At 41.9% G+C, this 21,769-nt stretch overlaps 1 protein-coding gene across 1 annotated transcript in view; it reads right to left on the bottom strand.

The window, feature by feature from the left end:
- PACC1 (proton activated chloride channel 1) overlaps positions 1–21,769 on the bottom strand; it is a 38,807-nt gene that overhangs the window by 2,887 nt on the left and 14,151 nt on the right. The window contains exons 3-7 of the mRNA XM_021007890.2: positions 15,276–15,485; positions 10,580–10,731; positions 7,485–7,627; positions 5,333–5,477; positions 2,169–2,276 (exon numbers count right to left, since the gene is read on the bottom strand). Of these exons, the coding sequence (XP_020863549.1) occupies positions 2,169–2,276; positions 5,333–5,477; positions 7,485–7,627; positions 10,580–10,731; positions 15,276–15,485 (758 nt within the window). The remainder of the gene's footprint in view (positions 1–2,168; positions 2,277–5,332; positions 5,478–7,484; positions 7,628–10,579; positions 10,732–15,275; positions 15,486–21,769) is intronic.

The raw sequence follows: 21,769 nt of genomic DNA, 5'->3' as shown, positions 1-21,769 counted from the left end.
TCTGCCTCAGACACATAGGGCTGTGTGACCCTGGGCAAGTCATTTTACCCTCAGTGCTCAAGCAACACTTATATAAGACTATAAGTTACCAAGAAGGTGATGACCTGCATAGGTTGGGAGTTCCCTGTGCCAGGCCCTATCCTGAACATAGGATGTGATTTCCAAACTCAGTTCTCAGATGATTATTCAGTTTGGTTATACACAACTTGCTTTCTTACTATCTTTCCAAACTTCCCAAATTTGCCCAATTATTCATGATGAGTTGGTTCCAAAAATAATCATAGTTTTTTAAAAAAAATCTATGCATATAAACACCCCAATTATGCTTCACACCTTCTGCCAAGATATCGACCTACATAATATGCCGTTGGGCACATTCATTGTTTCTAGACCAATAAGATGCCAACTTCTTTGTCAAGCATTCTATTTTGACTAATGGATGGCTCTCTGCCTCGGCTGAATGCATAAGATGATACACCATGCTCAAACAACTCAGGGAAGCAGAGAAGTCCGTCGTGGGTCTTTGTCATCTCTAACAACTGTTTTCTTTGGGGACTGCTCTGAGAACTGATCTGTTCTCATCTAACTAATACTCAGGTGAAGTCACAACCTCTCTGGACAGCCAGGTGGGAGGTACGGTGGATAAGGCACTGGACTTGGATTCAGGAGGAGCTGTATAAATTCTCCTCAGATACTTCCTAGTGGACAAGTCACTTAACTTCAATGTGCCTCAGTTTCCTCTGTCTGTAAAGTGAGGATAACACCTCCCGATGTGAGGCTGAATGGGATAATACATGTAAAGCGTTTTGCAAACTTTAAAGATTTTTTTATTATTATCACTAAGCTTATTTGTTCATGAATAACAGGAAGATGGCACTCTACTTCACAAAGTAGTGGAGAGAATCAAATGAAACTTGGTATGTAAAAAGCTTCATAGGGGCAGCTAGGTGGCACAGTGGAAGTACCAGCCCTGAAGTCAGGAGGGCCTGAGTTCAAATCTGGCCTCAGACCAAACACTTGACACTAGCTGTGTGACCTTGGGCAAGTCACTTAACCCCAATTACCTAAAAAAAAAAAGCTTTGTAAATTGTATACCACTATGTAAATGGAAGTTGTTGTCCTTAGAATGTAAGCTCGTTGTGTTTAGGAACTATTTGACTCGTTATATTTGAATCCCCAGAATCCAGCACAGCGCCTCTGACACAAAGTAAGCGCTTAATAAATACTTGTCCCCTGATTGGTCTGATTGAATCCTCTCACTTTAAAGTGAGACTTGGCAGTGCTGTGATGATGATAGCATTTATGTACCACATGAAGTTTGCAAACTACCTTACATATGTTATCATGATTTGATCTTCATAACAACACTGAGAGGTAGGTATTACTATTATACCCATTTTAGAGAGAAGGAAACTAAGGTACATTGAGGGTAAGTGACTTGCCCAGGGTCATACAGTTATTTCATTTTAGTCCTGTCCTACTCTTCATGACCCCATTTGGGGTTTCCTAGGCAAAGATATTGGAGTGGTTTGCCATTTCCTTCTCCAGCTCATTTTACTGATGAGGAAACTAAGGCAAACAGGGTGAAGTGACTTGCCCAGGGTCACATAGCTAGTAAGTGTCTGAGGACACATTTGAACTCAGAAGATGAGTCTCCCTGACTCCAGGCTTGGCATTCTATCCACTGTACCACCTAGCTGCCCCCGGGGTTGTACACCTAGTGAGTGAGGCCTCAGACACTTCTAGTATAAGGCAAAAGCTGATTGGAACTTGGGTCTTCCTGGCTCCACATTCATGGCTCCATCCATCCCACCATGTAGTTGCCACCAAACACAAAGCTCGTTAATTTCAGAGGCTGTCAGCCAGACGCCTGTCACAATACCCCTGATGAGGGGACACTCATCTTCATAATCTCTTATTTAAGCAAGAGGTTGGCTTCTGCTCCCTTCCTAGCCACTCTGCTCAATTATGTGTACTTTTCTGCTCTGGTTCCCTATGGCAATAGTCACTTTGGATTTTTTTTTTTTACTAGTTTTTCCTAGATTATATCCAACAGGAGTGAGCTGAAGTTAATGTATAAAAAATACAAAATGAAGACATTTTGCCCAAGGAAAGGAAGCTGCATCCTACACTGTACAGGGAGCTGGCTAATCACAAACATTACTTACATCTTGGACTTTCTGAATGAAGGGATCTTTCCACTCAAAGACCACAAAGAACAACTGGACGCTTTTTTCTGCGTCTGGCCTCTGGTCAATGTAGTTCACCACGCTTGTCTGGAAGGAGAGAAAGCAGCGTTACCATCCCCTTGTACACCTTCCTTCCTCCAGATCCTCCCTTCTCCCTTCCTTTCCTACCTCACCGTTCACCATCAGACCCAGGAAAATATAATAAAAGGATTCAAAGTCTGCATTTGCTGGCTTTCCCCATCTCTCTCAGGCCAGACGTGCTGGGACATGGATCTGATCCCACTGCTTGATGCGCAGAAAAGCTTTGACCTGCTGTTTCTGACCTGGACTGTTTGGCCCATCCCTAGAAAATGTGGTTTCCTCTTCCCCTCCTTCCCCACTCCTGGGAACTCACAACACGGATTCCTTAAAGAGTGTGGACACCTATTTGGTGTAACCCATTGCAATTTAGCACTCCTGAGCTCAGGGCTGAGAGACAGCCTCCCAGGAAGCAAAGATTACCGGCCAGCACCACGCCTGGCTAAAATCTGCATTTCTAAAGCACACCCATCACTGCAGTCATTCAACTACGGCCAGGTCTTAGAAATTCCAATTTAAGTTAATCTGTGACATCAGTCCCTCTACTCACATCAGACCCACCCTGGATCTGCTCTTAATTGGCCTCTCTGCCAGTCAGTCAACATTTATAAGAGTTTACGATGTGTCAGACATTGTGGGATGCAAAGAAAAGCAAAAGCAGAGTTGTGACCCTCAAAGAGCTCACATTCTAATGGAGGAGAGAGATAATGTGCAAGTAACTCCCATACAAGATACAGACTGCATAAATGGAAAAGAGGTTCAGAGGGAAGGCACTAGCATCGGGGGTGGAGGGGAGGGAAAAGGTTGGTAAGAAACCACAGAGGGCTTCTTGTAGGAGGAAGCATATGAGCTGACCCTTGAAGGAAGCCAGAGAAGCATGAAAGGGAAGATGAGGAGGAAGAGCATTCCAGGCATGGGAGAAAGCCAATGAAAAGGCACGGAGTTGGGAGATGGGTGTCCTGTGCAAGGAACAGCCCAGGTCAGTGTCACTGATGTGAAGGTGAGTCAAATGTCCAGTCCCAGTCCCTGCCTGATCCATCTTCCACATAGCTGCAAAGCTATTATGAAAAGCTGGTTTTCCTAAGACATGGGTCTGACTACATTGCTCTCTTGTTTAAGGAGCTTTAACTGTTCCTCATTGACTCAAGGATATGATATGTTCCGCTGTTTGACATTGAAAACTCTGCAGATTTGGCTTCAGTCTGTTAGTCCAAGCTGATTATACTCTCCTCCACACTTCAATTTACTCCCCAAAGGTTGGCACAGTGTTTGACACAAAGTAGGCACTTGAATGCTTATTGACTCTCTATTCACTCTACATTACATAATTATATTTGCTACATCACTCTCTATATTTTCTGCATCCCAGACAAACTGGCCTAATTGCTATCTCTCATACACAACAGTCCCCATCCCCTGCCTCCATGCCTTTGCCTTGGCTGTGCCCCCTGATGGGGATAGATATTGTCCCTCTATTTCTTGGAACCCTTAGTGGCCTTCAAAGTTCAGTTTCAGTTCCTTCCAAAAAGCCTTTACTGGTTTCCTCTTTGTAGAGCCCTTCTATCCCTGTATATTTTTTAAGTTTTATTGATGCATTGTTTCTTTTTCATTTGTATCAAATCTCTGATAAGGATTTTAGAATCCAAGATATACAAATTATATGTATGTGTATACATATATATACACATATATATACACATGAAACTAATATCCATTCCTCAAAAGATAGTCAAAGGATATGAACAAACATTTCTCAAAAGAACGCAAAGTATTCACAACCATATGAAAGAATGCTCCAAATCACTGATAATAAGAGAAATGCAAATAAAAACATCTGATACTCTGAAAACTGGCAAGAATGACAAAAATGGCAATGGTAAGAAGAAAGTCCCCAGATACAACAAAACATTTACAGCAGCACTTTATTGTTACAGCAAAGAATTGGAAACAAAGTAGAACGGCTGAATAAATGGTGGTTAAATGAATGTAACAGAACGGGGGGGGGGGACCTGAGGCCTTGAGGCCACATGTGGCCTTCTAGGCCCTTGGGTATGGCCTTTTGACTGAGTCCTAGTTTTACAGAACAAATCCTTTTATTAAGGGGGTTTGTTCTGTGACGTTTGGATTCAGTCAAAGGGCCGCACTTGAGGACCTAGAGGACCACATGAGGCCTCTCGGCTACAGGTTCCCATCCCTGTACTAGAGTATTACTGTGCTGTAAGCAATGATGAACGTGATGAATGTGTTGAATACAGAGAAGCAGGGAAAGATCTACATGAACTGATGCAGAGTGAAGTAAGCAGAGCCAAAAAACAAAATACACATGATGACTACAACAATGTAAATGGAAAGAACCCTAATACACACACGCCCAAAAGTGAATGTAGCAAAACTATAAAATTCAAGCATGACTTGAATGAAGAGATATGAGAGAACAGAGGCACAGTCATGGAGGTGGGAGGTCCAGAGGTGTAACATATACCTTCAATCCATTGATATGTTATACTGATTTTTTTCCCTCTTCGTTTCCTTTTTTTTTTGTCTTAAAAAAACACTATTTTGATATATAGGGGTAGCTCTCTGGGAAAGATAGGGAAAAGATACTGAGGAAAACCATGATGATGTAAAAAAAACCTAAAGGCATCAATAAAAACTTTCTTTAAAAAACATTATTTAACAATATCTTTTGCTTTTACATCACCTTCATTTGTAAATAAATCCCTCCCAATTCCCCACACGTTCCTTGTAAGAATAAGTGAAGAAAAAAAGGAGTTCAGAAAAATAAATCAATACATCAAGTGAGCCTGATAATACATGCAATATTCTATACCAGTAATTCCCCACCTCGGCAAAGAAGGAAGGGAAGTACATTTTCTTATCTCTTCATCAAAGGCTTGCTCCTAAGAGGGTTGAGACCTCTCAAGGGCACCGGCCTGTGTTACTAGATGACCGTGATGACAGATGGTAAGCTTTAGACATAAGCAGAGAAATGTACACAGTCACCCACCAGGACTCTCCCATCATTTTCATGTTCCCTGTGCTAAAGGAAGCCTAGAATCAACTACCTCCTGCCGGAATTCCACCGCTTCCCGTCCATCCTCTTCTTTTGTTTTCACAAGTGACATCTTGACCCAGGTCCGGAACCCCCCAGAGAATTTCCAGCTGGAATAGGCACTCTCACAGTCCTGCATGAAGCGTACTTTGTCTGGGCTTGGAAGGAAGGGGAAGGGAGAGATGGGAGAAAAAGACAGACTTATTTATAGAATTAAAGAATGGAAAAGGATCTTGGCAATCATCACATCCAAACTCCCCCATCTCCCACCTTCCAGAGAAGGAAGTTACATAACTAGCCCAGGATCGCTCAGCAGCAAAGCCAGGTTCCAATTCCTAGCTGATCTCTAGTCCTGAGAGAAAAACTTAAGCAGCTAGACCCAACATCCTCTCTCTACTCCAGAGAAATTCATTCTCTAGCACCCACTAACTTCCAAGGCAGCCTGTTTCATTTTTGGATAGCTCTAACTGTTAAGAAGTTTTTCCTTACATCAACCATAGTACAGTGGAAAGAATAGTGAGTTTGGAGTTGGGGGATCTCATTTTGTATCCTGGCTCTCCCTCCTCCTACCTGTGTGACCTGTAAAAATGAAGAGATTGAACCAGATGTCCTCTAAGGTCCCTTCAAATTAAATCCATGATCCTAAGCCTGAATTGGCCTCTGCCAGATCCACCCATTGCTCTCAGTACAACCCTCTGGGGCCAAACAAAATACGTTCAATTTCTTTTCCATACGACAGCTCAGGTGTTTGCCAAGTCTTCTCGTTTCTCCTCTTGGTTACACATGCCCTGTTTTTTTTTCAGCTGGTCCTCACACAGTATAATCTCAGGACCTGTCATCATCCTGTCTTCTACACATCTCACAGTGCCTTTGCAGAATCTTTGGCTAAATCTGTTTTACTCGCTATGTAGATGCAGAACACTGTCTTAGAACGTCCCCTCTTTATATCATTTCTCAGTGATCTCATAAGCTTCCAGGGGTTTAATTATCATCTCTATCCAGATGACTCTCAGATCTATATATCTAGCTCTTTTCTGTCCTAAACTCTAGTCCCATATCTCTAACTTCCTGCTGGACATCTTTACCTGCATGGCACATAATCCCAGAGGACCAATGATGAAATGTGCCAGATTCATGACAGAGAGGTGATAGACTCAAGTTGTGGAATGTGAGGCATTTTCAGATGTAGCCACAGTGGGAATTTGTTTTGCTTGACTATGCATGTTTGTTACTAAGATTTTCTTTTTCTTTTTTCTCAGCTAGGGCAGAGGAAAGAAATGGGAAGAGCTAGGAATTGAGCTGCCAAAAAAAAAAAAAAAGGAAAGAAAGGAGGGTCGTTGAAACATTTTTTGAAATGCACTGAAGAGAACAGAAGGGAGGCCAGAAGGAATCATGGACAAGGACAGCTTTGAAAATGGCATGTCAAACTTATATACTTCAAAAGAAAATAAGCTGTATATAACAGAGATTCCCAGCTTCTTGGACAACCTCTTTCTATTCTATTATATATAAGGAAGTGCTCATTTTAGTTGATTCTTAAGTTCAAAATTTTTTTTAAATCAGGAGAAAAACAAAATAGATATCTTCCCCCTACCCACTCTTTCCTCCCATCTGTTTTGGAGAGATTTGACAGAGTTACTTAGGGATAAGAGGTTGGCTGAGCCAAATGACCTCGCAAGGACCCTGCACCAGCATTTGGCAGAACACTGCAGCCTATCTCTCACTCATTTCTCTGTCACCTGTGCACCACTGTGTGGTTTAGTTGTGATTACAGTCTCTGCCAAGATCAGATTTTTAAAAGGTTTGGTGTAAAGGAAGGGGAACGGGCCTCTCAAGGTCCTCTTCCAGCCTTGGGATTCTGTTTCTAAAGAAAGCCAAGGAAGACAAATAGCTTGTCCCGATAACTTGCTCCTCCTAGCTCTACCAGCCAGATCAGGTTCTAATCCAGCAATTTCATGGAAGGCTTCTGATCCTCTATGAAGATGCCTAGACTAGACCGACCCAGCCCAACCCAACCTAGCTCAGCCCAGCCCAACCCAGCCCAACCTAACCCAACCCAACCTTAGCCCAGCCCAGCTCAACCCAACCTAGCCCAGTCCAACCCAGCCCAGCTCAGCTCAGCCAAGCCCAACCACCCAACCCAGCACAGTTCAGCACAGCCCTACCTCTGCACAAACTCCTGGAAAGAAGAGAAGAGGAGGTAATCAATGGCACTGAAGTCTTCATTGGTTTCATTCAGGCGGAACTGAAGGAAGACCAGTTCCCTCTTCTTTACTTCCCGGGGTCCCTGGACAATCAGAGCATATTTCTACCGCAAAGAAAAGAGCAAAACCAGAAGTTAGAATGGGTGAGTGGGGGATTGGGGAAGGGCAAGAAGATTATAGCTCTTCTGATCTTTGACACCTCTCCTCAGGCCACATCCTACTCCATTCAAGCCTTCCCATGCTAGTGAAAAGAGAGCTGACGGCTTCTATCTGCTCTGCCTAATGTGGAAACCACATTTACCCTTCTTCAGAATTACCTACCTATTCTTCCTCTAGCCAAGGCTCACGGCACATGAAATGAACAGCAAATTTCAACTTTTGCTAAGCCCCTGCAGATATCTAGCTAACCAGGAACTGCTAAACAATACGTGAATGTATTGGAATATTGCTGGGCCATCAGATACGATGGATACAAAGAGAAGCATAGAAAGACTTCTATGAACTGAAGCAAAGTCAAGAAAGGAATATAGTACAGTAAAACTGAGCTAGGACTCTCAAGTGTAGAGACCTGAGTTCAAATCCTGTCTCTGCTGCCTAGTACCTGTGTGATCCAGGGCAAGTCAACCACCCAGGACCTCAGTTTCCTCCGGAGGAAAATAAGGACTTGGAATAGAAGGCTTTCAAAAGAAGATCTAATGATATTATGAACTAGAAAACAGTATACCAAATATGGACAACAACGTAAATGAAAAGAATAACTGAGTGGGAAACTATAAAATTATATATAAGGAATGATCAAGTTTGGCCTCAAAGAAGAAAGGAGAAAATGGGCCTCCTTCCTTTTTTATAGAGGTGGGGGACTATGGCTGTGGAATGAGGCATGCACTGTCAGACTAGGCTGATCTGTCAGTTAATTTTGCTGAACTTTTTTTTCTTTTTTTAATCTTTGTTATAAAGGATGGCTTTCTGGGGAGATAAGGGGAGATATATCTGTAAATGTAGATTTCACTTCATCCTGGAAGCTCATTCCAGGCCTGGAATTCACACACTGTCCTTCTGATTGGACGGATCCTCCCAGAACATCCACTGAAGGACAGCGCTTAGGCCGGTCATGTCTTTGTTCCTCTCTAGGCCACATTTGGGCTTTCTCTACGGTGCTCCAAGTTACCTCCATCCCTCTTTTCACTTCTTTCTTGTTGTCTTCCCCCATTACAATGGGAGGAGTCTCCCCCTCGAGGGGAGAGACTTTTTTTCTACTTGTATTTGTATTCCCAAAGCTTAGTACAGTGCCTGGAACACAGTAAGAGCTTAATAAATGCTTGCTGACTGATGGACTGATGTAGGTGATGTAAAAACAAAAGACATCAATTTTAAATATTCGTTGAATATCTATGGTATGCAGAGCCCTGTGTTAACCACTAGGAAAATAGAAAGATCAAACAGTTATTGGCCATAAGGAACGGACAATTTAGTAAGGAAAGACAGCACATACGAGACGCAACCTAATATACGTCAGACTTTGAGTCCGGAGAAACTTGATTTTGAAAATGACGCCTCTGTTGTGATCATGGGGAAGTCCTACAACCTCTGTGAGCCTTCATTGCCTCACTTGTGAAACAGAGATGATAAGAATGGTGGCTTTAATAATAATACCATGTAGTACCAGGCACTACAAGGACTAGATAATAATAACCCCTTGTAATCTAGGCACCTGGGTGGTCCAATGGGTAGAGTACCACGCCTGGAGTCAGGAAGATCTGAGTTCACTTACTAGCCATGTGACTCTGGGCAAGTCATTTAACTGCCATATGCCTCCATTTCCTCAACTGTTAAATGGGGAAATAACAGCATCTACCTCTCAGGGTTGTTGTGAGAATCAAATGAGCTGCTATTTGTAAAGTGTATGGAACACGGTAAGTACTATGGAAATGTTAGCTATTATTAAAGTGTTTAGCACGGTGCACAATAGGTGCTATATAAATGCTTATTCCTTCCCCTCTCCCTTTGAAGGCTTTTGTGAGAATTAAATGAGTTAATGTACGTAAAGAACTCAGCAAAACTTAAAGAGCTACATTAGCAATGATTAGGCTGTATCTTTATATTTCTCCTTCAGTAACGGTATGAAAGACTGGAAGAAGGAAGTGCTGCAGGGGTTAGGCCAGCCATAAGGAGGGCTTACATCTAGGGAGAGGCAGTGAGAACAGAGAGGAGGGCTTATGTAAATGTTGTCTCCCCTATTAGAATGTAAGCTCCTTGAGGGTAGGGTCCATCTCACTTTTTCTGTCCCCAGCAATGAGCACAGGGCCTGGCACATAGTAGGTGCTTCATAAATGCTCGTAGATTGATTACAGAAGTAGAAATGGTGACAGGGCTGCAGCGAATCTTGGTTTCTTGGGGTAGAATTTCCTGGCTTGGTGGCATGTCCCAAGATGCTGTTAGGGAGTTGTCCTAGAATAAGGTTAGGGGCTAGGATGCCACATTTCCTACCTCGTCTAATCCATGGGCCTAGGAAAAGTCCATGAATACCTTGGGGAGCCTACCGAAAAGAATCCCAAGAAATCAGCCTCTATCCTTTAAGCCCTTCTTCTCTCAGTGACGTCTGCTGCCCTTCACCGCCACCTCACCACTGGCCCTCTCCATCACACACACACTGACATTCAAAGAATTCCCCACTGAGGCAGAAGAATGTTGCTTGCAAAAGAAACTTGTGCTCCCAAGAGAAGCCCTTTCTACCTATCCTCAGACAAAAGCTACGCCATTTCAGTATCCCATCAGCTGCCATTTGCAAGTTGTCTAGTAATTATTAGGCAAGGCCTGGAATAAATTTCACTTCACATGCCCAATGTAAGGGATCTTGCTGGAGCCACATTCACATTTTTTTCCATTTTCTGCCTCCATAGAGGATGCTATTAGGAAAACGGGGGCCCACCCAAGGAATTCTAAGCAATCAGCCTCTCAGAGCCAGGCTGGAGAAGGAGTTAATGTAGCCCACATCCTTGGAGCCTGGGAAGTCTGAACCTCTCAGGTTGACTGGACTAGCCCCCCAGGAGGGTTACCATGGTTTGGTTGGAGAAAGGGTCCGTGTAATTAATCCTCTTGGTAGTGCAGTTCACGACTCCCGGCTGCCCTGGCCTGTTCAGAGGGGGGATGACATCATAATGGTGCTTACAGCTTAACAACTGAGCCTGCCCAGGGTACAGGGCAATACCTAAGTTGGGAAAAAAGAAATGGAGACCAGAAAACATCAGAAATCCTCAGGGGCCCAGGTTCAACACCTTTTATTTCTTATACTTTTTACCATCAGCAAACTATATGAAGCAACCTGTGAGATGTCACAAAATACAGCCCTATCTTGGAGGCTCAGGGTTTGACTAGGGACCTGGAGTCTTGGCTCTCAAGAAACTCCCATTATACTGCTATTAATTCTATCAGTAATATTTCCAAAACACTTCAAGGTTTACAGAATGTTTTCCATAACAGGTTAGTGTGATATAGGTACGAATATTAATATGCCCATTTCACAGATGAGGAAACTGGAACTTGCAGAGGTTGCATGATTTGCCCAAGGCCAGACAGCTAGTAAATATCATGTCAGGATTGAAACTTCTGTCTCCTGACTTCCAAGTCTAGCAGTCTTTCCACTGAGTGATTGTTTCTACAAATGCTGGGTAAGCTACCATTCATGATGACCTAGGAAAATTCAAATCCCATCTGATGCTTATTAGCTTTATGACCTTACTAATTACCTCCCTGGGCCCAAGGTTCTTCATCTGTAAAATGGGGGGGGGAGGTCAAAGGATATGAACAGAAAGTCTCAAGAGAAGAAACCCAAGCTCTCTATAGCTATGCAGAAAAAATGCTCAAAATCATTAATAATTAGAGTAATGTAAATTGGAGAAACTCATACCCATCAGATTGGCAAAGAGGAAAAATGAAGAAAATGGCAAATGTCAGAGGAGCTGCAAGAAAATAGGCAAGCACGCGTGTGTATTTATTGTTGGTGAAGTTGTAAATTGGTTTATCTATTCTGGGGTTTTTATTAAAGCATTTAAAAAAATTATCTCTCCCACATATCTCAATTGAGTAAATTGAAAAAAAAAAGCCCTCCAAATTAAAGCCCTACATACCCCCCCAAAAAAAAGCCCCAACAACTTCATGTTAGTACTGCCCCAAAATGTATGTCTTTTTCTGCATTTTTAGTTCATTACCTCTCCGGTCATGGGGTGAGTGGTCCAGCCATTCTGGAACACAATTTGGAACTACATCCAAAAAGCTCACTAAACTGTCCATGCCCTTCGACCCAGCAATACCACTATTAGGCCATTGCCTCAAAGGGGTCAAAGAAAGAGGTAAGGATCCACATGTACAAAAATATTTAAAGTAGGCTTTTTTGTAGTAGCAAAAAACTGGAACTTAAGGGGGTACCCACCTATTGGGAAATGGCTAAACAAATTAGTGTATAATAATGTAATGGAATATTATTGTGCCAAAGAAATGACAAAATGGATAGTTTCTGAGAAAATTGGGGAGAATGACGCAGAGTGAAGTGAGCAGAACCAGGAGGACAACTGATACTATAACAACATTGTGAAAATAAGCCATTTTGAACAACTTAAGAACTCTGATCACTATAATAATCAACCATGATAAAGAAAGGTACTTACCTCCTGAAAGGAAGCTAATACACTAAATATGCAGAATGAGACTCACATCTTTGGACATGACCAAACCTGGGGATTTATTTTGCTTGTCTGTGTATTTGTTACCCCCAAAAAAGGAGGTTGGATTAGATCTCCCCAGAGGTCCTTTCTACCTTTAGATCCATGATCCTGGGATTGCACAAAAGCCGCCTCAGACTTTTCCAAAATTGTTTGGCCATTGGGTCAAATACAGACACTTTGTCTGCAAAGGTGGTGCCCTGCAATTTGATGTTACGCTAGATGTGTGCTGGTAAATGTTTAACAACCAGCTCTCTGGGGGAGAAAAGGCAGTGCAACACACTTTTAAGTTTAATCTAAAATTAAATTTAACATATCCTCCATCACTTTCTTAAGTCTAGATAATCAACAAAACAATAAATTAAGTCCTGGTTTGTACCATTTGCTAATTTCCAAGGTGTACATGATCACACCAGAAATTTAACAATCAGCTCTCAAGAACTCCAGCACATCACTGAAATACATCCTTGCTGAACGTGGGGGGCCAAGGAGTTCCAAAGGGGACAGAATTTCCCCCACTTTCTGCCTGAGTGGAGCAGTATTGTCTACTCTGTTCATGGGAAAGGACACAGTTGCTGGTTCAAAAAGGATGCATTCTTGATTGGAAAAAAAAATAGAGGTGGGCATGGGAGGCAGAGGGTGGTCAAATAGCAATAACTCACATTTATGTAACATTTTAAGGTTAATAAAGCACTTTCCTTCCAACAAGCCTATGAGGTAGAGAGTGTAAGTATTATCCCCATTTCACAAATGAGGAAATTAAGGTTCAGGGTAGTTAATAGTTTATCAAAGTTAAACAGGTATCTAAGGCTGACTATGAATTTATATCTCCTCCTGACTCCAAGCCCACAATCATTTTACGTACTGTATACACCATGCTGCCTCACATTATCTCCCAACCAGAACAAGACAAAGGCAAAATGTCCAGTACAGAGGCTGAGCCTTACCATTTCCCCTAGAATAGACAGTAGATAAACCATGTATTTATTAAGGGCTGCGGATGCAACAACAAGAAACCAAGACAGTCCCTATCCTCAATGGCCTTATATTCTAAGGAGGGAAACACACTGAAAAGTGATGAGGGAGGGAATGGATGTAGTGTGAAAGTGGCAGAAGGAACTTGGAGGTCTGCTTCTAGGGGCAGAGTCCAAGCTTCTAGCACAGGGAAGATGAGTTAGTGAGATTCAGATCTACAATGGAATTTCCCCTTTCTTCATTTCTCCATCTTTTGAAGGGTCAAATTATTGTTAAAACAAGTCCAGAAGTTATTAACTGCTCTGTTTTTCTTCCCTAATGCCTCTAGGATAAAAACATAAATTCCTCTGGTTTTGCTTGTAAAACTTTTCACGATCTAGCCCCAATTTATCGTTCCAGCCTCAACGCAACCCCACTTATCTTCTCTCTGTTCCTCACATGTGGCACTCTATCTTCTAACTCTGTACCCCTGTACTGGCTGCCGCCCAGGTCTAGGTTTTATTCCCTTCTCATCTAAGCTATCTTCCTTTAAGACACAGCTCCAGCACCACTTTCCATATGAAACTTTTCCCAATTTTCCCCAACTTCTAGTGCCCTCCCCCCATGACTTTGTGTTTATTTCTCATTTATTCTCTTCATCTCTGGTCATTTGTTGTTGGTGGTTTTCGGTTGTTTCAGTAGTGTCTGCCTCTTCATGACCCCATTTAGGATTTTCTTGACAAAGATACTGGAGTAGTTTGCCATTCCTTTCTCCAGCTTGTTTTATAGATGAGGAACTGAGGCAAACAGGGTAAGTTACTTGCTCAGGGTCACACAATTGGTAAGTGCCAGAGGCCTGATTTGAACTCATGAAGATGAGTCTTTTTGATTTCAAGCCCAACATTCTATCTACTGTATCACCTAGCTGTCTGGTAGCCTGTCAAAGCTATATTTAAAGCCATGGTCCAGAAATCTAAATCTCATTTACAAACATCATCATCTTAGCCAGTTTGCTTCCCAAATCAAAAATTTTTTTCTCCCTGCACCCCTTACTTTCAGTGGTAAGCATTGATGAAAATACCTGGTGAGCTCCTCTGATTTTCCTTCTCTGGCCCAAGACTTTGTAATCTTGGCAAAGCTTTCTAGGTCCCTTCCAGCCATTATAAATCACCAGAAGCAGACAACAGTAATCTATTCTGAGAAGTCTTGGGAGGTTTTCTTCATACCTTGCATCCAGGTAGGCAACAGACGTTTACTGTTATCATCAGACCAATAGACAGCTGCCTCAGCACCCCTGAACAAATAGTCTTTGACCACCGTAACTCTCTTCTCTTCTTCCTCTTACCCTTACTCACCTGGCAGTACCCATAACTCTAATCATCATTGCTTAAAAATTAAGCAGTAATACTTCCTCCTCTGAATACCTAGCTCTCTTCTCTTCAGGAAGAGTCACAAGTGGGTTTTTAGTTCAAAGTATACAGGGGTCTTTCTTCCTTTCCTCCTCAACATAACATTCTTCCATTCCACCCCCAATATACTGAGACAGGTCAAGTTTCCCTTCTGCCATCAGATCCTTGACCTCAACTGCCATTATCCCCTATAGCCTAGAATACAAAGAGGCATACCTTGAACTCTGTCACCTTCTCTTGTGATAAGAAAGCCAGCTTGAATTTTGAACAAAGAGAGACACAGAAATTCAAATCCCTACATCTCAGATACACCTAGGATCATGGGATTTAGAGCTAGAAGGAACCTTAGAGATCATATAGAATATAATCTCATTTCACAGATGAGGAAAGTGAGGCACAGAAAGTGAGGTAACCTGCCCAAAGTCACACAGGTAGGAGATAGCAGAGTAGGCTATAGAGCCAAATCACAGTAAAACAGATCCAATATTTGAACCCAAGTTCAATGTTCTTTCTGCTATACCAAGCTGCCTCCTCAGGTACTCAATAAGGAAAACCACAGAATTTTGGTGTCAGATTTTAGTGCTTTAAAGATCTTTCAGTTCAATCGTATTTTGATTGACAGCTAGGGCCTAAAAGACAAGTTGGCAACGGGGTTTGGAAGCAAGTCTTACCTGGTGCATCATAGCGGTCCACCTCCTTGTAGGAGACTGACATGACTGGATGCTTGAGCTTCTCCCGGAAATCAGTGATGGTCTGGTAGACCAGGAAGACAGCCACAGCCATGAGCAACAGGTAAATGAAGATTAACAGCACTGAAAACACATTCTTTAGGCACGCCTTGCTGAAGCGGATGCTGCTGATGACAGATTCACTGTCTAGGACTGGGGAAAGACAAAGTAATGATGACGAGATTATCCCTCATCTACAGAAAAAGACGCTCCTAATCCACCTAATCATAAAACACTCAAATTGTGAGTCATCTTCCCAACTGTAGGGATTAGCTGCACAGATACATCTGTACTCACTCATCTGGTTCTCCTGATGATAAATGACATTTATGAGTTGGTTGGCTGGGAACTGGGGGTGGCCTATGACCATAAAAACTGAAGAAAGGTAACAATTCCCACAAGAATTGAAACTTTGACCTTTACCCCGTATCTGGGGTTTAAAAGAACCATCACTGTAGGCCAGGGGTGGCGAACCTGTGGCCTTAAGGGTCCTTAAGTGCAATCTTTTGACTGAATCCAAATTTTAGCTGATTCAGTCAAAAGGCCACTCTTAAGGACCTAGAACACCACAGGTTCCCCATCCTAGTGTGTGTAGCCTATTTAGAATCATGATATAGTTAATGCATTTTTGGATATTCTACACCTGTGATGCAGGTATACTAGAAAAACTGTTTGGATTTTTTTTTGTAATAACCAGGATAATTTAGATTAAAATAAACTGAGGTACCACATAATACCCCCAAGTTAGCAAAAATAGGTAAGAACAATAAAACTTACCATTGGTGGGATCATGGCACAGAATTAGATTGTTGGTGGAACTGTGAATTCTGCAATCTTTTTGAGAGCTATCTTGCAATGAATTACAAAATTGATTATACCTTTTGAGTAAGTGATCTCACTAACAGGTCTATCTCCTGAATATGTTATTTAAAGGGAAATAAATGATTTATTATAAAATACTAATATAATAACTTTATAGAAGTGAAAAACTGGAAACAACCCATATGGCCAATCACTGGGAAAAGATGAATTAACTGTGACACATTAATGTAACAACATTATTTTTAAAATAATAAATGTGAAAAATGCAATGAAATGTGGGAAAATATCCTGATATGAATCAAAGAAAACAAAATCAAAACAATGACTTGCACACTGTGACTGTATTAAAAATAACAGCAACAGAAATCTGATAAGAATGCAGATGGAAAGAGATGACACAAAGCACAGAAGTCTACCAGCCAGAATCCAACAAAATTATATTACGATAAGATCTCTAGGCTCCATAAATGCAACCATTTCTACACTTTTGTATTTTGTTTTGTTTTGTTCTATTTTCCCTTCGTTGCCTGGTGAAATTTTTTTTCAGAGAAAAGCATAAGCTTGCTTTGGAGGGACTAAGAGATGAAACACTTTTTGCCCATATCTAGCATGAGAAAAGTGAGCCCCCCCCCTCCAAGTTTCCTTTCCTAGAGGCAACAGCAGCAACAGTCTCCATTCCTTAAATAAAGATTCCTCACTCATGATGTTAGAGGTCACAGAGAACTGAAAGGCAGCTCTGATGGCCAATCTCTGCCTACCTGAGCTTTCCCTCCCTTCTGGTATCATTCTCTGTGGTTTCAAAAGCCACATCAATGTCACTCTTTGTTTTTGTTTTTTGTTTTTTATTAATTTATTTTGATTTATCAACAATCACTTCCATATGCTTTTGAATTTAAAATTTTTCTCCCCCTTCCTCCCCCCCACCCTCCCCAAGACAGTGCACAATCTAATATAGGTTATACATTTACATTCCTATTAAATATATTTTCACATTAGTGAAGTTTTAAGTAAAAATTAGGACCAATAGGAGGAACCATCAGAAAGAGGAAACAAAACTCAACAGAAGAGAAAAAAAAGACAGCAATTCAACTTTCACAGTTATGATTACTACCTGTGTCTTTTTCTCCATCCTTTTTTTCCCCGTCTATGCTTTTCTTTCTCCTTTCTCCTTTCCCTCCCTCTAGTGTTTTGCTTTTGACCACCACCTCCTTCAGTCTCTTCTACCTTCTATTATCCCTTTTCCTTTTCTTCCCCTTTGCCCTTACTGCTTCTTCCCTCCTTTCTATCCCCCTCCCTTTTCTTTCCCCTTTTCCCTCCTACTGCCTATAGGGCAAGTTAGATTTCTATACCTAACTGATTATTTATTCCCTTCTTGAGCCAAATCTGATGAGAGTAAGGTTCAAACAATGCTCACCCCCTCCCTTCTTTCCCTCTGCTGTAATAGGATTTTCTGTCTTTTCCTGTAATGTAATTTACCCTTGTCTGCCTCCTCCTTTCTCAGTACATTTTCTAAGATCAGACTAATCCACTTACTTGGATCCATTTAACCCACTTGATTAGATTTTTTTTATCATTACATCAAAGTCAACTAATATCCACCCCCTTTATGTATACTCCTTTAACATGGAGTAATAACAATACAGTTCTTAAGAGTTGCAAGTGTCATCTTCCCTTGCAGGGATGTAACAACATTTTGTATCTTTCTGTCCCATTTACCTTTTTATGTCTTTCTTGAATCTTGTACTTGAAGATCAAATTTTTTGTTGAGCTCTGGTCTTTTTATCAGGAAGGTTTGGAAGTCCCCTATTTCATTGAATATCCATCTCCTCCCTTGAAAAATCATGCTCATTTTTGCAGGGTAGTTGATCCTTGGCTGCAATCCAAGCTCCTTTGCCTTATGGAATATCATGTTCCATGCCCTTTGGTCTTTTAATGTAGAAGCTGCAAGGTCCTGTGTAATCCTGACTGTGGTTCCATGATATTTAAATTGTTTCTTTCTGGCTGCTTGCAGCACCTTCTCTTTCATCTGGTAATTTTGGAATTTTGCTATTATATTCCTTGGCGTTGTCAATTTGGGATCTCTTTCAGGTGGTGAGTGGTGTATTCTTTCTATGGTTATTTTACCTTCTGGTTCTAGGACTTCCAGGCAGTTTTCCTTTATGATTTCCTGAAAGATACTGTCCAGGCTTTTTTTTCATCATGATTTTCAGGTAGTCCAATGATTTTTAAATTGTCTCTCCTGGATCAATTTTCCAGGTCGGTTGTTTTACCGATGAGGTATTTTATGTTTTCATCTATTTTTTCATTTTTTTGTTTCTGTTTGACTGATTCTTGCTCTCTCATAGAGTCATTAGTTTCCATTTGTCCAATTCTAGTTTTTAACAGATTGTTTTCTTCTGTTAGTTTTTGTACTTCCTTCTTCAATTGGCCAATTGTATTTTTAAGGGATTTGTTTTCTTCAGTGTACTTTTTTTCCAGTTTGCCAATTGTGTTTTTTAGGGACTTGTTTTCTTCAGTGTACTTTTTTTCCAATTGGCCAATTGTATTTTTTAAGGACTCTTCTACCTCTCTCATTAGACTTTTAAAATCCTTCTTGAGCTCTTCTAAGAAGGCTTTTTGGGCTTCAGACCAGTTCATATTCCCTTTTGATGTTGCAGATGTGGGTTTGTTGACAATGTTGTCCTCTTCAGAATTTCTGTCTTGATCTTCACTCTTCTCATAATATGAATCTATGGTACATTTCTTTTTACTCATGGTTTCTTTATTCCCTGGCCTTTAAAGAGATTGAGCTCTCCTGCTGGGGAACAGAGGGCACTGACCCAAGCTTCTTGTGTTGGGAGCCTAGGTCTTGGTCACTGGCTTTGTGTGCTGGGGCCTCTTATGTTGGCAATTGGAGGCTGTAGGGTTTTGGCAGCTTACCTCGTGTTGGGCTGGAATCAGCAAGGCTGGAACTTTCAGGCAATTCTAGGTTGCCTGCTTTTCCTTTCCTTTAGCTTTCTTCAGCTCCTTTTAGATGGGTGCTGCAGGGTGTTTATCTGCCTGGGGCCCCTTGCAATGCTGCCTCCCTCGTTTCTGCTAATGCACTGGGAGATTCCTTTGCAGTAGAGTGCCAAGGCACCTGGTGGTTTTCTGAGCTGGTTTCCACCAGTTCCCCCTGCCCTCACTGAGGCACTCAGAGGTCCAGGTGTTGGTGTTTGCCTGCTCTACCACCTGGGCTTCAGGATCTCCTCCTGGTTGACAGTTGGAGGCTGTAGGATTCTGACAGCTTACCTGGTGTTGGGTTGGAATCAGCAAGGCTGGGACTTTAGGAAGACTCTAGGTTGCCTTCTTCAGCTCCTTTCAGATGAATGCTGCAAGGTGCTTATCCGCCTGGGGTCCTTTGTAGTGCTGCTTCCCTTAGTTTTGCTGAGGCACTGGGAGACCCATTTGCTGGGCTGCTGCACTGCTGTTCCCCATCTTTCTTCTAGTTCAGCTGTTCCAGGGTTTTTTTTTTCCTGGGGTGATATTTTCTGGGTTTTCAGAGGTTGATAGGGGAGGGTGAAAGCGACTACCTTTTTACTCCGCCATCTTGGCTCCCGGAAGCAGAAGCCTCAATGTCACTCTTTAACCTGAGGGGGCCAGTGGAAAGGGCCCTGGATTTGGAACCAGGAGACTGTAGGTTCAAATTGTGGCTCTAATGCTTACTAGCTCTGTGACTGACCATGGGCAAGTCACTTAACCTCTTCAAGGCTCAGTTTACTCATCTGTAAAATGAGGATGATAAGACTTGAACCTTTACTTCACACTGTTGTTGTGAGGAAAGCGCCTTGTAAAGCTTAAAATACTATATAAATGTAAATCATTATTATTATTAGTAGTAGTAGTAGTAGTAGTAGTAGTATTATTAACCTCAACTCTATTTTAGCCACCTATTGGCAAAGTCACACTGGAGACTTCCTCATTACTTGGAACAACTGATTTTCCAGTCCCCTGTTCAAGAAACTCCAATGGCTACCCTCTTATCTCTGAGATGAAACAAAAACTCCTTTGTTTGATGAGCAAAACTTTTCACAATCTGACCCTGGCCTACCTTTCCATGCTTACTACACATTAAGCAGTCTTCATGGACTCTATGTACCAATAGATACTGTCCCCAGTACCTGTGCTGTTCCACCAGAGTCCCTGGCATACAGAAGGTCCACCCTCCATGCCCAGAATTCTTTCCCTCCTCCCCCACATGTCACAGAATCCCCAGTTTGCTTCAAGGTACAGCTCATGCCCTCCTCTGTGAAGACTACCTTGATCCACCAAGATCAGTTGCTAGTGTCCTCCCCACCCCCACTCAAAGTTGCTTCATATTTATTTATCTTGGTACCTGTTTTCTCACTCTAACACGAAGTAAGTTCCCTTAGGGCAGGAACTGTTTTATCTTTGTCTTTGTGACCCAAGCATCTAGCAAGTGCCTAGCATATAAAAACCATTTAATAAACTCTTTTTAAAAAAATATTTTATTCTCTAAAAACACATAAAGACAATTTTTATCATTTTTTTTAATCAAGAACCTCTTGTTGAATAAACAAGTAAAGGCAAGAAGCTGAGGGCTCTCACTCTTTAGTCATGAGCTCCAAACTTTTTACACCTCCCACCCATTGGACCTGCTGTTTGTCCTCCACGCCAAATCCCCTTCCTACATTCCCAAGCTGACAGCTTCTTTCTGATCTCACCTAGGCCCCAGAGTCAGCCATTTCAACACTGCCACACTCCATAACACCATAGTTGGGCTGGTGTGGGGGGTGGGGGGATAGTTAGAGTAGGGACAGGTGCCTCTGGCACCATATTCCAATCACCTCTCAGCTCTCTTCCATCATTATACTTGACTCCTCACTCACTCTCACCACAAGTGTCTAATTAGCTGCCAACTCTCGACATTTGTACCTCCACAATATCTACTCAAATCTGTGTCCTTCTGTCTATTCTCACAGCCACTAACCTAATACAGGCCCTCTTCACCTTTTGCCTGGACTTTTGAAATAGCCTCCTAGGTGTCTCCCTACCTCAAGTCTCTTGCCTCTCGAATCCATCCTTGCCATGAATGCCAAAGTGATTTACCTAAATTGCAGTGAGTTACCTAAATTGATCATGTCACTTCCCAATTCAATAAATTCCAATGGCTCCCTGTTGCCTCTAGGATCAAATATAAGCTGCTCTGTTTGGCTTCTAAAGCCTCCACACTCTGGCCCCAACCTGCTTTTCCTACTGTATTATACACACTTACCTTCCTTTATTCTATGGGCTATTGAAACTGGCCCTCCCCATGTTCCTCATGAACAACATTCCATTTTCTTAAAAGATTTCTTACTGATCACTGCCCGCCTTCCCCATATGATGTGGAACAGAGTTCTGGGAATAATACATCCTACAGAATAATATCCAAATCCTTAGCTAGGCATCCAAGACCACCCACAGCCTGGCCACTAACTACTCTTCCAAACTTTTCTCTCACTAGTTAATAAAAATTATATTAATAGCTAGTGGTTCAACATGACTAATGTGGAAATATGTTTTACACGACTGCACATGTATGACCTATATCAGATTGCTTGCCATATTGTGGGTGGGGAGATAGAGTAGGGAAA

The sequence above is a fragment of the Phascolarctos cinereus genome, unplaced genomic scaffold (assembly GCF_003287225.1).
Source record: "Phascolarctos cinereus isolate Bilbo 61053 unplaced genomic scaffold, phaCin_HiC Scaffold_5;HRSCAF=322, whole genome shotgun sequence".
NCBI classification, from domain to species: Eukaryota; Metazoa; Chordata; class Mammalia; order Diprotodontia; family Phascolarctidae; genus Phascolarctos; species Phascolarctos cinereus.
Note: the sequence above shows the minus strand (reverse complement) of the source record. Positions and strands in the feature narration are given on the sequence as shown.